The following is a 15,136-nucleotide window of genomic DNA, read 5'->3' as shown; positions in this document are numbered from 1 at the left end:
CTTTGCTGGAACATACTCAAAGATGGGATTATCCATTACAGAGGTACACACCTGGGGTTTGTCCATGACGATCAGGTTGGTCGGTTGCAGGTCTTCTGCCAAGTCGTTGCCCAGGAGAAGTTGCACTCCAGGCATGGGAAAAGGCTTTTCCCTGATGGCGACTTGGACTTCACGGGTCACGAAGGGACAATCCAGGTGGACTCTGGCGAGTGGATAAGGAGTGGTAGCAGTGAGGTCAGTGATGAAGACGGTTTCCCCGGTGTAGGCGATATTGGGCACAGCTGATTTCAAAATGATTGATTGAAGAGCCGCTGTGTCCCTCAAGATCTTCAGTTTGAAACGTCCCTCCGGATCTGAACCGTTGGTAGAGACAGTTCCAGGATACAGGTGTTTACTGAAGAGAGAAAGATCATTAACATGAACACCAACATTCATCACAGGCTTACCGGACTTAGGAGGAGTCTGTTTGGGTTTAGTGGATTCAGTATTACCTTTGTATTGAGACTTACCACATTTATCTATGGTATGTCCATAGAGTCTACAATACTTACAGTACAATTGTGAGCTAGCTTGATCAGTACTCACTTTCTCGTAACTGTACCAAGACTTCTTACTGGAAGATGGTTCTTGTGTCAGCCGGTGGATGAAGCTGTAAGTGTCAGCCGACTTAGCACATTTTAGGTAGTCGGTCTCTTCTTTATCTGCTAAATATAAACGGACAGGAGGAGGCACACGCCTCAAGAATTCTTCAACTAGTATGAGGTTGACGAGTTCTGCAAAGGGAGAGACATGTGCTGCTTCCAGCCATTTCATAAAATATCTCCTTTTGGTATTAGCAAATTCTAGAAAGGTGGTGGTACTTGCCTTTAGGTGGTCACGGAATTTTCGTCGGTAGCTTTCAGTGGAGAGAAGGTAGGCGTCCAACACTGCTTGCTTCAGGGTCTGGTAGTCATTCCCAGATGCCAAAGTACTGAGAGTAACTGCAGCTCTACCTGTGAGATGTACTCTGAGAAGGATAGCCCATTGGTCGGCAGGCCAGCTAAGTTGATTAGCAAGGGGCTCAAAGGTGGTAAAAAATACGTCGACCTCTCTCTTTACGAATGGTGGCATTAACTTACTTGCATGGGAGATACTGAAACTTACTGGAAGACTGGCGGTAGTTTGCTGGCGTTGAGTGAGGTGTGTAGTTTCCAACGCGAGTTCTTGTTGACGACATTCTATAGCCATAGCAGCTTGCTGTTTGTCATGCTCGCGTTGCATCTCCAGGTGACGATGTTTTGCTTCAAGTTGTACTCGCTCACGCTCACGGAGTATTGCAATCTCACGTTCTTGTTCTTCTTTCCTCAGTGCAGCTTCTCGTTCCTTGAGGGCGACTTCACGTTCCTTTACTTCATTTCGTATTGCAGCTGCTTCCCTTTGTTGCTCTCGCTCGATCTTGGCAAGTTCTAGTTTGAGTTTCATAGTTGCCAAATCAGGTTTATCTGCAATAGAGTAAGTTTCGTGAGTTTCAGAGTCAATCTTACCTTCCTCTAAGAGATGATCCAGTAACAGGTTATGCAGTTCATTTTTGTTGGCTCCATGGGGATAGTTGATACTCATGTGCAAGAGTTTGTAATTTGGTCCTCTTGGCACGACTTAAGTTCCCTATTTCACCTGCTGGATCTGCACGGAAAGCTTGGAGACGAAACATGGTGAAATTAGCAAATAAATGTACAACGAATATACTGTTGTGACATGGTGAATGTCAGAAACAGGACAAAGTGGCAACTGGTACCTATCCTGTGGAATCGTTAACAATTAATGTTAATTTCAAGATGGTAAATGATTAATAAATCAAGATCGCAGGAAATCTTGTACCCGGTACTCAATGTAAGAGGATAAGGGCAAGAAAATCCTACTAAGTAAGCGAAACTGAGTTTCTAAAAGAAATGAAACATTTAATTGCCTCAAAAGTGAATTAGGTAGTCCAAGAATGTAGGCATACCTTGCCGAGTCTCTATAGGACATAAGCAAGTTTTTCCCACTGAAATGAAATATGATACTTACAGAATTAGCGAACTTTTGTGCTCTGAAAAAAGAAAGCTAATTCCCTACCTAAGTAAATATCATCATCTCTGACCGACGTGTAGGGGTGCGAGGTGTCAACTGGTGACGAGAACTGTTGCTGAGGTCCCAATTCAGCAACAAAGTTCGTGTTAGAGGAACTATGGCCCTCTTTATCCTCCTACAGTCGGATTACAGAAGATTAGGGGCTCTTGACTCGGGGACAGACCAAAGTACCAGGGTACCAATATGATGATCTGCCGAAAATATGAGAAATATCCTAGGGACAAAAGGTGGTAAACACGAGTAATAACACGGAGGGAGAGATGACCAATTAAGAGAATGACTGCGGCCGACAGTCACCACGTAATCCAAAGTTGTCTCACACTCACCATATGCTACTCTCGGAATGCACAATACACACAGCACCATATGAAAATAAAATTGAATATTGAAAATAGTGAAAAGCAACTGTACCAAAGCCAAGTACACTTACCACAAATTTACGTTCTGGTACTTGTACCTGAGTGAAGCATCCCGGACGGGCCCCCATGAAATGTGACGGTAAAGTGTTGGAGTGTTGATGTTCAGCAGTCCTCCAATGGCAGGTGTCAATGCCTGGTCACACTTACAAAAAAAAAGAGACTGCTTGCCTGTTTGTCTGTGGTAAGGTAATGGGAAGACACGCAAAACACAAAATATAAACAATGAAATTTTAATTACTTTAGAAAACAAAATATGAACAAAGACAATCCCTTGGCTTACATAAAATTCAAAACAAGTCAACAAACAAAACAACGTACAATAAAATAATGTGCAATGCAATAATAATCAGATGCTGAGAATATTGGCTATAGCTGCTACCTCCCTCAGTATACGACAGCCTGGGCTTAGTATACCAGAGAGAGATGTCAACTTCTAAGAGCACAGGAATATTCTGAGGAGGACGGCTTGAGCTGGCCTAGACATCGACTCAGGTAGAGGGCATGAGTGCAGGTGCAGGTGTGCTGTCGGCGATACACCAGTCAATCAGGAGCAGGCAGGCGGAGAATGGGTAGTTAGCTCGTTGACGACAGGCGGTGAGCCGGCGTGACGGGTGGTGCAAGGTACGCTTTGCTTCCTGGTCAAAACGTTTGGTACTACTGGTGGACGTATCTTTAATGTAGCATCTTGTACTTGTAGAATGACGTGACTGATATAGAGAAGAGCAGGCTCAATCTCTCTTGAAAGAGATTATCGTCACAAAATATATATATATATATATATATATATATATATATATATATATATATATATATATATATATATATATATATATATATATTTTATTAAATATGACCGAAAAAGTAAGATTAATAATTCTAACACGAATTTTCTCAATCTTTCGTACATTACGCTTCACTGTTGGAGGTAAATCAAAAATCACTTCTCCAAAATTCATTTTTATTTCTAGTCTGACGCGACACGGGCGCGTTTCGTAAAACTTATTACATTTTCAAAGACTTCACAAATACACAACTGATTAGAACGTATCTCTGATTTTATATCTACATTTGAGTGAGGTGGGAAGGGTGATGTGGCATTAACACAAGACAGAACAGGAGGGGATATTAATAGGGTATTAAAAGTATCAACACAAGACAGAACAGAAACAATGGGTATTGAATAGAAGTGTTTGTAGAAAGCCTATTGGTCCATATTTCTTGATGCTTCTATATTGGAGCGGAGTCTTGAGGTGGGTAGAATATAGTTGTGCAATAATTGGCTGTTGATTGCTGGTGTTGACTTCTTGATGTGTAGTGCCTCGCAAACGTCAAGCCGCCTGCTATCGCTGTATCTATCGATGATTTCTGTGTTGTTTACTAGGATTTCTCTGGCGATGGTTTGGTTATGGGAAGAGATTATATGTTCCTTAATGGAGCCCTGTTGCTTATGCATCGTTAAACGCCTAGAAAGAGATGTTGTTGTCTTGCCTATATACTGGGTTTTTTGGAGCTTACAGTCCCCAAGTGGGCATTTGAAGGCATAGACGACATTAGTCTCTTTTAAAGCGTTCTGTTTTGTGTCTGGAGAGTTTCTCATGAGTAGGCTGGCCGTTTTTCTGGTTTTATAGTAAATCGTCAGTTGTATCCTCTGATTTTTGTCTGTAGGGATAACGTTTCTATTAACAATATCTTTCAGGACCCTTTCCTCCGTTTTATGAGCTGTGGAAAAGAAGTTCCTGTAAAATAGTCTAATAGGGGGTATAGGTGTTGTGTTAGTTGTCTCTTCAGAGGTTGCATGGCTTTTCACTTTCCTTCTTATGATGTCTTCGATGAAACCATTGGAGAAGCCGTTATTGACTAGGACCTGCCTTACCCTACAGAGTTCTTCGTCGACTTGCTTCCATTCTGAGCTGTAGCTGAGAGCACGGTCGACGTATGCGTTAACGACACTCCTCTTGTACCTGTCAGGGCAGTCGCTGTTGGCATTTAGGCACATTCCTATGTTTGTTTCCTTAGTGTAGACTGCAGTGTGGAAACCTCCACCCTTTTCCATGACTGTTACATCTAGAAAAGGCAGCTTCCCATCCTTTTCCGTCTCGTAAGTGAAACGCAGCACGGAACTCTGCTCAAATGCCTCCTTCAGCTTCTGCAGATGTCTGACATCAGGTACCTGTGTAAAAATGTCGTCAACATACCTGCAGTATATGGCCGGTTTCAAGTTCATGTCGACTAAGACTTTTTGCTCGATGGTACCCATGTAGAGGTTTGCAAACAGGACACCTAGGGGAGAACCCATGGCGACCCCATCTACTTGCTTATACATGTGCCCATCCGGGCTCAAGAAGGGTGCCTCTTTAGTACAAGCTTGGAGTAGTTTCCTCAGAATACTTTCTGGCATGTCAAGAGGAGTACAGGCTGGATCACGATACACTCTGTCGGCTATCATTCCGATTGTCTCCTCCACAGGTACGTTGGTAAACAGCGATTCTACGTCCAACGAGGCTCTTATCCCTGTGGCCCGTGTTCCCCGCAGTAAGTCCACAAATTCCTTTGGAGACTTCAGGCTGAAGGCGCAAGGAACATAAGGAGTCAGCAGGCCGTTGAGTCGCTTTGCCAGTCTGTACGTGGGTGTGGGTATCTGGCTAATGATTGGCCGAAGTGGGTTTCCAGGCTTGTGCGTCTTGACATTTCCATACGCATATCCAGGTTTATATTCCCCAATGATCTTTGGCAGGTGGAGTCCGGATTTCTTGGCGTTTACAGTTTCGATCAGTTTGTTGACCTTTGCTTTTAATTCGGCTGTAGTGTCCTTCGTTACCCTTTGGAACTTAGTTTGGTCAGAGAGTATGATGTTCATTTTCGCCAGATATTCGTCTTTTTTAAGAATGACATATATTGGCGACTTGTCACCTCTCCTGACCACTATCTCCTTGTTCTCACGAAGGCTTTTAGCTGCCGCTTTAAGCTCGGGGGACAGTATGGTGCTTCTGTAGTTGCCTCGATTCTTTCCTCCTTCTGCAATAAGTTCTGCTTGTAAGGTATCTTTGGTAGTGACCTTCTTTTGTGTCTCGAGGTCGAATATGTCGTCCAACAGAATTTCCAACTCTACTTTCCGGGCCATTTCACTCGGTCTGGACATAACATGACAGTTTATGCCCAGATTTAGGAGAGTGACTTGGTCCTCAGTGAGGTTAATTCCTGCAAGGTTCAGGAAGCCATCTCTTGGTCGTGGAATTGCCATAGGTCCTCCATATAATGTTGTTAGTTTCTTGATAATCCTTGTTTCAGTGCTGAGGTGATGTTGGTCTGTGAGGATGTCGAGGTGTTGTTCAATGCGGGTACGGATACTATGGTCGATGTTGCTATTTCTCCACTCGTTTGTAGCATGAAGTAGTTGCGTTTTGTTGTCTTTGATTTCATTCTCTGCCTTGTATATCTGATCACGAATCAGATCCTGGCGATATTTTATCGTGAAGGCTTGATTCCTTGCTGCTGGGTCGTGCACTTTAATATTAGTATATTTTGGTAGCAGTCTTTCCTGTAGACATATATTATTAAATATGACCGAAAAAGTAAGATTAATAATTCTAACACGAATTTTCTCAATCTTTCGTACATTACGCTTCACTGTTGGAGGTAAATCAAAAATCACTTCTCCAAAATTCATTTTTATTTCTAGTCTGACGCGACACGGGCGCGTTTCGTAAAACTTATTACATTTTCAAAGACTTCACAAATACACAACTGATTAGAACGTATCTCTGATTTTATATCTACATTTGAGTGAGGTGGGAAGGGTGATGTGGCATTAACACAAGACAGAACAGGAGGGGATATTAATAGGGTATTAAAAGTATCAACACAAGACAGAACAGAAACAATGGGTATTGAATAGAAGTGTTTGTAGAAAGCCTATTGGTCCATATTTCTTGATGCTTCTATATTGGAGCGGAGTCTTGAGGTGGGTAGAATATAGTTGTGCAATAATTGGCTGTTGATTGCTGGTGTTGACTTCTTGATGTGTAGTGCCTCGCAAACGTCAAGCCGCCTGCTATCGCTGTATCTATCGATGATTTCTGTGTTGTTTACTAGGATTTCTCTGGCGATGGTTTGGTTATGGGAAGAGATTATATGTTCCTTAATGGAGCCCTGTTGCTTATGCATCGTTAAACTATATTCTACCCACCTCAAGACTCCGCTCCAATATAGAAGCATCAAGAAATATGGACCAATAGGTCCATATATATATATATATATATATATATATATATATATATATATATATATATATATATATATATATATATATATATATATGTCGTACCTAGTAGCCAGAACTCACTTCTCAGCCTACTATTCAAGGCCCGATTTGCCTAATAAGCCAAGTTTTCCTGAATTAATATATTTACTATAATTTTTTTCTTATGAAATGATAAAGCAACCCTTTTCTCTATGTATGAGGTCAATTTTTTTTTATTGGAGTTAAAATTAACGTAGATATATGACCGAACCTAACCAACCCTACCTAACCTAACCTAACCTATATTTATAGGTAAGGTTAGGTTAGGTAGCCAAAAAAAGCTAGGTTAGGTTAGGTTAGGTAGGTTAGGTAGACGAAAAAACATTAATTCATGAAAACTTGGCATATTAGGCAAATCGGGCCTTGAATAGTAGGCTGAGAAGTGCGTTCTGGCTATTAGGTACGACATATATATATATATATATATATATATATATATATATATATATATATATATATATATATATATATATATATATATATATATGTCGTACCTAATAGCCAGAACGCACTTCTCAGCCTACTATGCAAGGCCTGATTTGCCTAATAAGCCAAGTTTTCATGAATAAATGTTTTTTCGACTACCTAACCTACCTAACCTAACCTAACCTAACTTTTTCTGCTACCTAACCGAACCTAACCTATAAAGATAGGTTAGGTTAGGTTAGGTAGGGTTGGTTAGGTTTGGTCATATATCTACGTTAATTTTAACTAAAATAAAAAAAAATTGACCTCATACATAATGAAATGGGTAGCTTTATCATTTCATAAGAAAAAAATTAGAGAAAATATATTATTTCAAGAAAACTTGGATTATTAGGCAAATCAGGCCTTGCATATTAGGCTGAAAAGTGCATTCTGGCTACTAGGTACGACATATATATATATATATATATATATATATATATATATATATATATATATATATATATATATATATATATATATATGTGTGTGTGTGTGTGTAATTAAATGACCTTAAATGTGATCCAAGTACTGGTAACTGGTGTACCATGGTGAACTGGTGTACAGTGTACACCAGTTGCAATGTGCTCCTGGTGGTACGGATTCGAGTCACTTTTGGGGTGTGGAGTTTTCATTTGCATATATGCTTGGGGTCCATTCATATTTATACGGATTTGAGTTGCTCATGTGACCCCCCAAAAATTAGGTGATTTGTCAAAATGATATTCTCTAGATTACCATGATTCAGTTGCTGAAAGATTAATAAAAAAACTTACTGTAATATGTTTGCAAGGCACCGTCACACGTGTTCAATCTGTAAACAAATGCTTTCTGCCTTAGGGCACTGCTTAGGTCGCTTCTCTCCCAAGTTGTCATCGCCCTCTTTTGGGGAGGGTAGCCTTCAATGCATATTGATTAGTTTTACTGTCTAGACAAATGATTGAGATAAGATGTGATTATAATGTAATCAGATCTAAGATTTATAGATTACTAGCAGTACCCAGCCACACCAACCTTCCCTGTCCTCCAGTCTCCCCTCGTCCGTCTTTTCAGCCTCCCAATCATTCCTAACTCCACCATCCCCTCTTCCTTCCTACCATGCCCCACTCCTCTGTCCCTTTGTCCTCCCCACCATTCTCCATCCCTCGTGCCCACCATCCCAAACTGTCCCGTCCCCTCGTCCTAACCCACCATTACCCCCTCCGTTATCCACTCGTCCTCCCCACCGTCTCTCAATTCCATCCCCTCATCATCCCTACTCCCTCGTCCGATGCCTACCCAAAAGGTCTGATGCTCCCATCAGAAAATTGGGAACTTCAGATCACTTGATGTTCATGCTCCTGCTGATGTGATCTGAACACTGAAATATCAGAAAAACAGTTAAAAAATTAAATGAAAATATGAAAAAATAAAAAAATAAACTATAATCACAAAATGAATGGAGTGGTAAACAACATAGGTCAATTCCAACACAATTCACACAAAATAATTAAATCAAAATTAAAATAAATAAAAATCTATGAAAATATAATTTATCGATGCTATCAAAAACATTGAAATGGAATTGTAACAAATTTAGTATAGCATGGGCTCTTACATGCAACAGATGGCATTGTTTTTCAGGAAATGCATAGTTTTACCTGTCACAGGTGTGGCATCTATACTTATACTTACAAAATGAACGGTATGGTAAATAACACAGCTCAATTCCAACACAATGTCACACAAAATAATTAAAAAAAAAATAAAATAAATTGAAATCTATGAAAATAAAATTTATCAATGCAATTAGAAACATTGAAATGGAATTTGTGACATATTTAGTATAGCGTGCATGTTGCTATTATGTGCAACAGATGGTGCTGTTTTTCAAAAATGCATGTTTTTACCTGTCACAGGGGTGGCATCCATATAGTATGTATATAAAAAGACACACCTATTCGAATGCAACGTTGTGTCAAAATCTCAAAGCAATCAGTGAAGAACTTTCGGAGATTACGACATGTGTTGCTCTTATGTCCAACAGATGGTGCTGTTTTTTTTAAAGCATGTTTTTTCCTGTCACAGGTGAGGCATGTATATAGTATATATGTATATAAAAAGACGTGCCTATTCGAATGCAATATTGTGTCAAAATTTCAAAGCAATAGGTAAAGAGATTTTGAAGATTTCCCCTCACATGAAAAACAGTTTTTAGGAAAAAACATTTTTTTTAACGTCACAGACGTGACATCTATATAGTATGTATATAAAAACCTGCTCGGATGCGAATGGAAAGTTGTGTGAAAATTTCAAAGCAATCGGTGAAGAACTTTCGGCGATTTACAGTCGTGCACAAATGAACATTTCCATTTTTATTTATATAGATTTGAAATTGAAATTGAAATAAGTTTATTGGGGTAAAATACACAAAAAGGGATGAGGTAACTCAAGCTATTCTGGATTGGTAGTAGTGGATAGTACTATTAATTATTTTTAAGGATTTGATTTAATCTTCACCAGAAATCGATTCATGTTCCAATAGTTTTTTAATTGAGATCTTCTTCTCGAAGCTTACCAAGGTCCCTATGTCGTATGTAATCATAGTGACATTGTCATGTAAGATCCAGATGTAGGATATAATAAATCTAAAGTGATTCTGATATGATATAGAAATAATACATTTCTTAAAAAATAATATAGATATAGTGGGTAAATTTCCCACAAATACCATTACATGTCTATATTTTGTAATGCTATAGGTATTACGATATGGAGTGTATTATGTTGTAAAATGTACATTTATATATAGCTGTGGTATGACTAGCGGATATACTGTGATCCAAGTCTAAATTAACGTAGGTATAACGGTTGAACGGTAACTGCTGGAAATCCTCCCCCCTAACCCCCTTGGGGTATCGCCTCCAGCCAGTATTACCATGTCTAGAAAAAATTACTTATTAATGTAATTTTGTATATATAATAATATATTCGCTTGTACATTGATTCTTTGTTATGTATATTCTTGTAGGATTGTATATTGTAATATGCAATTAGGTATTGTATGACTTATAAGTTAATGATTGTTTTTGAGCTTCTGATAGTTGTTGGAGGAGGGTATGGTGACTTTCCATGTTGATAACAGTGTCGCTCGCCGCCGGCTCGGCCCATGGCGAGTCACTACCCACTTGATTTTCCAGGTGGGCGGACGTGTGACGTCCAGCTCTTGACTTGAGTTGTATTTTATTGTTTATTGATTACTAATGTATATATAATTATAATGCTGTACTCGAATTGCATCAGGCTACCACTGTACTTCATTTATGCCAGGTGGTAGATAATTTTACATATCTATATTAAGGTGAGTACCTGAGGACCTTCAGAGATTGTTATTGTTCTTTCACATGTTACTGATTCCTCACCCACTAATTGTTAATATGTGACACCACCATCCTGTTACTTGAGTTAGTGTACCGGGTTGGAGCCAGGTGTCGGCTAGTAACGAGGGTGTGCAGGTAATACCTGTTGGTGATTTCGATAGCTGTTATTAAGCTCTTTGTTGTGATTCGAATATCATTTTAGAGAACTTTACTTTCTTATTTGTTTAACGGTGACCTGTTTTATATGTCCCAGTACACTAGTGTTTTTATTGGCTAGCATTTTTACTTTACCGCTAGGCACATTGAAACTTTAGCCAGGCTTCGGCCACATCAAGTTATGACAGTTACACCAGGTGTTACCCCATGGGTTACACCAGGTGCTACACCAGGTGTTACACCAGGTATAACAACATGGGTTACACCAGGTGTTACCCCATGGGTTACACCAGGTGCTACACCAGGTGTTACACCAGGTATAACAATATGGGTTACACCAGGTGTTACCCCATGGGTTACACCAGGTGCTACACCAGGTGTTACACCAGGTGCTACACCAGGTGTTACACCAGGTATAACATGGGTTACACCAGGTGTTACCCCATGCGTTACACCAGGTGTTACCCCATGGGTTACACCAGGTGCTACACCAGGTGTTACACCAGGTGCTACACCAGGTATTACACCAGGTATAACAACATGGGTTACACCAGGTGTTACCCCATGGGTTACCGCAGGTGTTACACCAGGTGTTACACCATGGGTTACACCAGGTGTTACACCATGGGTTACACCAGGTGTTACACCATGGGTTACACCAGGTGTTACACCATGGGTTACACCAGGTGTTACACCATAGGTTACACCAGGTGTTACACCATGGGTTACACTAGGTGTTACACCATGAGTTACACCAGGTGTTAAACCAGGTGTTACACCATGGGTTACACCATGAGTTACACCAGGTGGTACACCATGGGTTACACCAGGTGTGACATCATGGGTTACACCAAGTGTTACACCAGGTGTTACAACATGGGTTACACCATGGGTTACACCAGGTGTTACACCATGGATTACACCAGGTGTTACACCATGGGTTACACCAGGTGTTACACCATGGGTTACACCAGGTGTTACACCATGGGTTACACAAGGTGTTAAACCATGGGTTACACCAAGTGTTACAGCAGGTGTTACACCATGGGTTACACCAGGTGTTACAATATGGGTTACACCAGGTGTTACACCATGGGTACACAAGGTGTTACACCATGGGTACACAAGGTGTTAAACCATGGGTTACACCATGGGTTACATCAGGTGTTACACCATGGGTTACACCATGGGTTACACAATGGGTTACACAAGGTGGTAAACCATGTGTTACACCATGGGTTACACCAGAAGTTACACAATGGGTTACACCATTTGTTACACCATGGGTTACACCAGCTGTTACAACATGGGTTACACCAGGTGTTACACAATGGGTTACACCAGGTGTTACGCCATGAGTTTCACCTGGTGTTACCCAATTGGTTACACCATAGTGTTACCCCATTGGTTACACCATGGTGTTACTCTATGGGTTACACCAGGTGTTATCACATGGGTGACACCAAGGGTTACACAAGGTGTTAAACCATGGGTTACACCATGGGGTTACACCAGGTGTTACACCATGGGTTACACAAGGTGGTAAACCAGGTGTTACAACATGGGTTACACCATTTGTTACACCATGGGTTACACTAGGTGTTACACCATGAGTTTTACCATGAATTACACCAGGTGTTACACCAGGTGTTACACCATGGGTTACACTAGATGTTACACCATGGGTTACACCAGGTGTTACACCATGGGTTACACCAGGTATTACCCCATGGGTTACACCAGGTGTTACACCATGGGTTACACCAGGTGTTACACCAAGTGTTACATCAGGTGTTACACCATGGGTTACACCAGGTGTTACAATATGGGTTACACCAGGTGTTACACCATGGGTACACAAGGTGTTAAACCATGGGTTACACCAAGTGTTTCAGCAGGTGTTACACCATGGGTTACACCAGGTGTTACAATATGGGTTACACCAGGTGTTACACAATGGGTTACACAAGGTGGTAAACCATGTGTTACACCATGGGTTACACCAGAAGTTACACTATGGGTTACACCATTTGTTACACCATGGGTTACACCAGGTGTTACACCATGGGTTACACCAGGTGTTACACCATGAGTTTCACCTGGTGTTACCCCATTGGTTACACCATAGTGTTACCCCATTGGTTACACCATGGTGTTACTCTATGGGTTACACCAGGTGTTATCACATGGGTGACACCAAGGGTTTCACAAGGTGTTACACCATGGGTTACACCATGGGTTACACCATGGGTTACAGCATGAGGTTACACCAGGTGTTACACCATGGGTTACACAAGGTGGTAAACCATGTGTTACACCATGGGTTACACCATTTGTTACACCATGGGTTACACTAGGTGTTACACCATGAGTTTTACCATGAATTACACCAGGTGTTACACCAGGTGTTACACCAGGTGTTACCCCATGGGTTACACCAGGTGTTACACCATGGGTTACACCAGGTGTTACACCATGGCTTACACAAGGTGTTAAACCATGGGTTACACCAAGTGTTACAGCAGGTGTTACACCATGGGTTACACCAGGTGTTACAATATGGGTTACACCAGGTGTTACACCATGGGTTACACAAGGTGTTAAACCATAGGTTACACCATGGGTTACATCAGGTGTTACATCATGGGTTACAGCATGTGTTGCACCAGGTGTTACACCATGGTTTACACAAGGTGGTTAACCATGTGTTACACCATGGGTTACACCAGGTATTACACCAGGTGTTACACTATGGGTTACACCATTTATTACACCATGGGTTACACCAGGTGTTACACCATGGGTTACACCAGGTATTACACCATGAGTTACACCAGGTGTTACACCAGGTGTTACACCATGGTTTACACTAGGTGTTACACCATGAGTTACACCAGGTGTTATGCCATGAGTTTCACCTGGTGTTACACCAGGTGTTACACCATGTGTAACCCAGGTGTTACCACAAGGGTTACACCAGGTTTTTCTCAATTGGTTACACCAGGTGTTACACCAAGTGTTACACAAAGTGTTATAGCAGGTGTTACACAAAGTGTTATAGCAGGTGTTACACAAAGTGTTATAGCAGGTGTTACACAATGGGTTACACCAGGGGTTACACCAGGTGTTTCACCAAGTGTTACACCAGATGTTACACCATTTGTTACACCAGGTGTTAAACTATGGGTTTCACCAGATGTTACAATATGGGGTTACACCAGGTGATACACCAGGTGTTACACCATGGGTTACACTAAGTGTTACACAATGAGTTACATCAGGTGTTACACCATGAGTTACACCAGGTGTTAAACCAGGTGTTACACCATGGGTTACACTAGGTGTTACACCATGAGTTACACCAGGGGTTACACCATGGGGTTACACCAGGTGGTACACCATGGGATTAAACCAGGTGTTACACCAGGTGTTACACCAAGTGTTACACCAGGTGTTACAATATGGGTTACACCAGGTGTTACAATATGGGTTACACCAGGTGTTACACCATGGGTTACAACAGGTGTTTCAATATGGGTTACACAAGGTGTTAAACCATGGGTTACACTATGGGTTACACCATGAGTTACACCAGGTGTTACACCAAGGGTTTCACCAGGTGTTACATCATTGGTTACACTATGATGTTACCCCATTGATTACACCATAGTGTTACTCTATGGGTTACACCAGGTGTACCACATAGGTTACACTATGGGTTACACCAGGTGTTACACCAAGGGTTACACCATGGGTTACACCAGGTGTTACACCATGGATTACACCAGGTGTCACACCATTGGTTACACCAGGTGTTACACCATGGGTTACACCAGGTGTTACACCATGGGTTACGCCAGGTGTTACACCATGGGTTACACCATCAGTTACATAATAGGTTACACCATGTGCTACACCATAGGTTACACCAAGTGTTACACCATGGGTTACAACATGAGTTACACCAGATGTTAAACCAGATGTTACACCATGGGTTACACCAGGTGTTACACCATGAGTTACACCAGGAGTTACACTATGTGTTACACCTGGTGTTAAACCAGGTGTTACACCATGGGTTACACTAGATGTTACACCATGAGTTACACCAGGTGTTACCTTGGGTTACACCAGGTGTTACACCAGGTGTTACCCAATGGGTTACGCTAGGTGTTACCCTATTGTTTACACCATGGGTTACACCAGGTGTTACACCATGGGTTTCACCAGGTGTTACCACATGGGTTACACCAGGTGTTACCACATGGGTTACACCAGGTGTTACACAATGGGTTACACCATGGGTTACAACATGTTACACCATGGGT

General features: G+C 41.3%; 2 protein-coding genes across 2 annotated transcripts in view; both read right to left on the bottom strand.

Annotated features, from left to right (window-relative positions):
• LOC138368913 (uncharacterized) overlaps positions 1–1,461 on the bottom strand; it is a 26,676-nt gene extending 25,215 nt beyond the window's left edge. Inside the window, exon 1 of the mRNA XM_069331633.1 lies at positions 1,302–1,461. Within this exon, the coding sequence (XP_069187734.1) occupies positions 1,302–1,461 (160 nt within the window). The remainder of the gene's footprint in view (positions 1–1,301) is intronic.
• A 7,153-nt stretch (positions 1,462–8,614) lies between these two features.
• Positions 8,615–15,136, bottom strand: part of LOC138368912 (germ cell nuclear acidic protein-like) — a 57,117-nt gene continuing 50,595 nt past the window's right edge. The window contains exon 3 of the mRNA XM_069331631.1: positions 8,615–8,653. Coding sequence (XP_069187732.1) covers positions 8,615–8,653 — 39 coding nt within the window. The remainder of the gene's footprint in view (positions 8,654–15,136) is intronic.

This window comes from Procambarus clarkii, chromosome 26 (genome assembly GCF_040958095.1).
Source record: "Procambarus clarkii isolate CNS0578487 chromosome 26, FALCON_Pclarkii_2.0, whole genome shotgun sequence".
NCBI lineage: Eukaryota > Metazoa > Arthropoda > Malacostraca > Decapoda > Cambaridae > Procambarus > Procambarus clarkii.
Note: the sequence above shows the minus strand (reverse complement) of the source record. Positions and strands in the feature narration are given on the sequence as shown.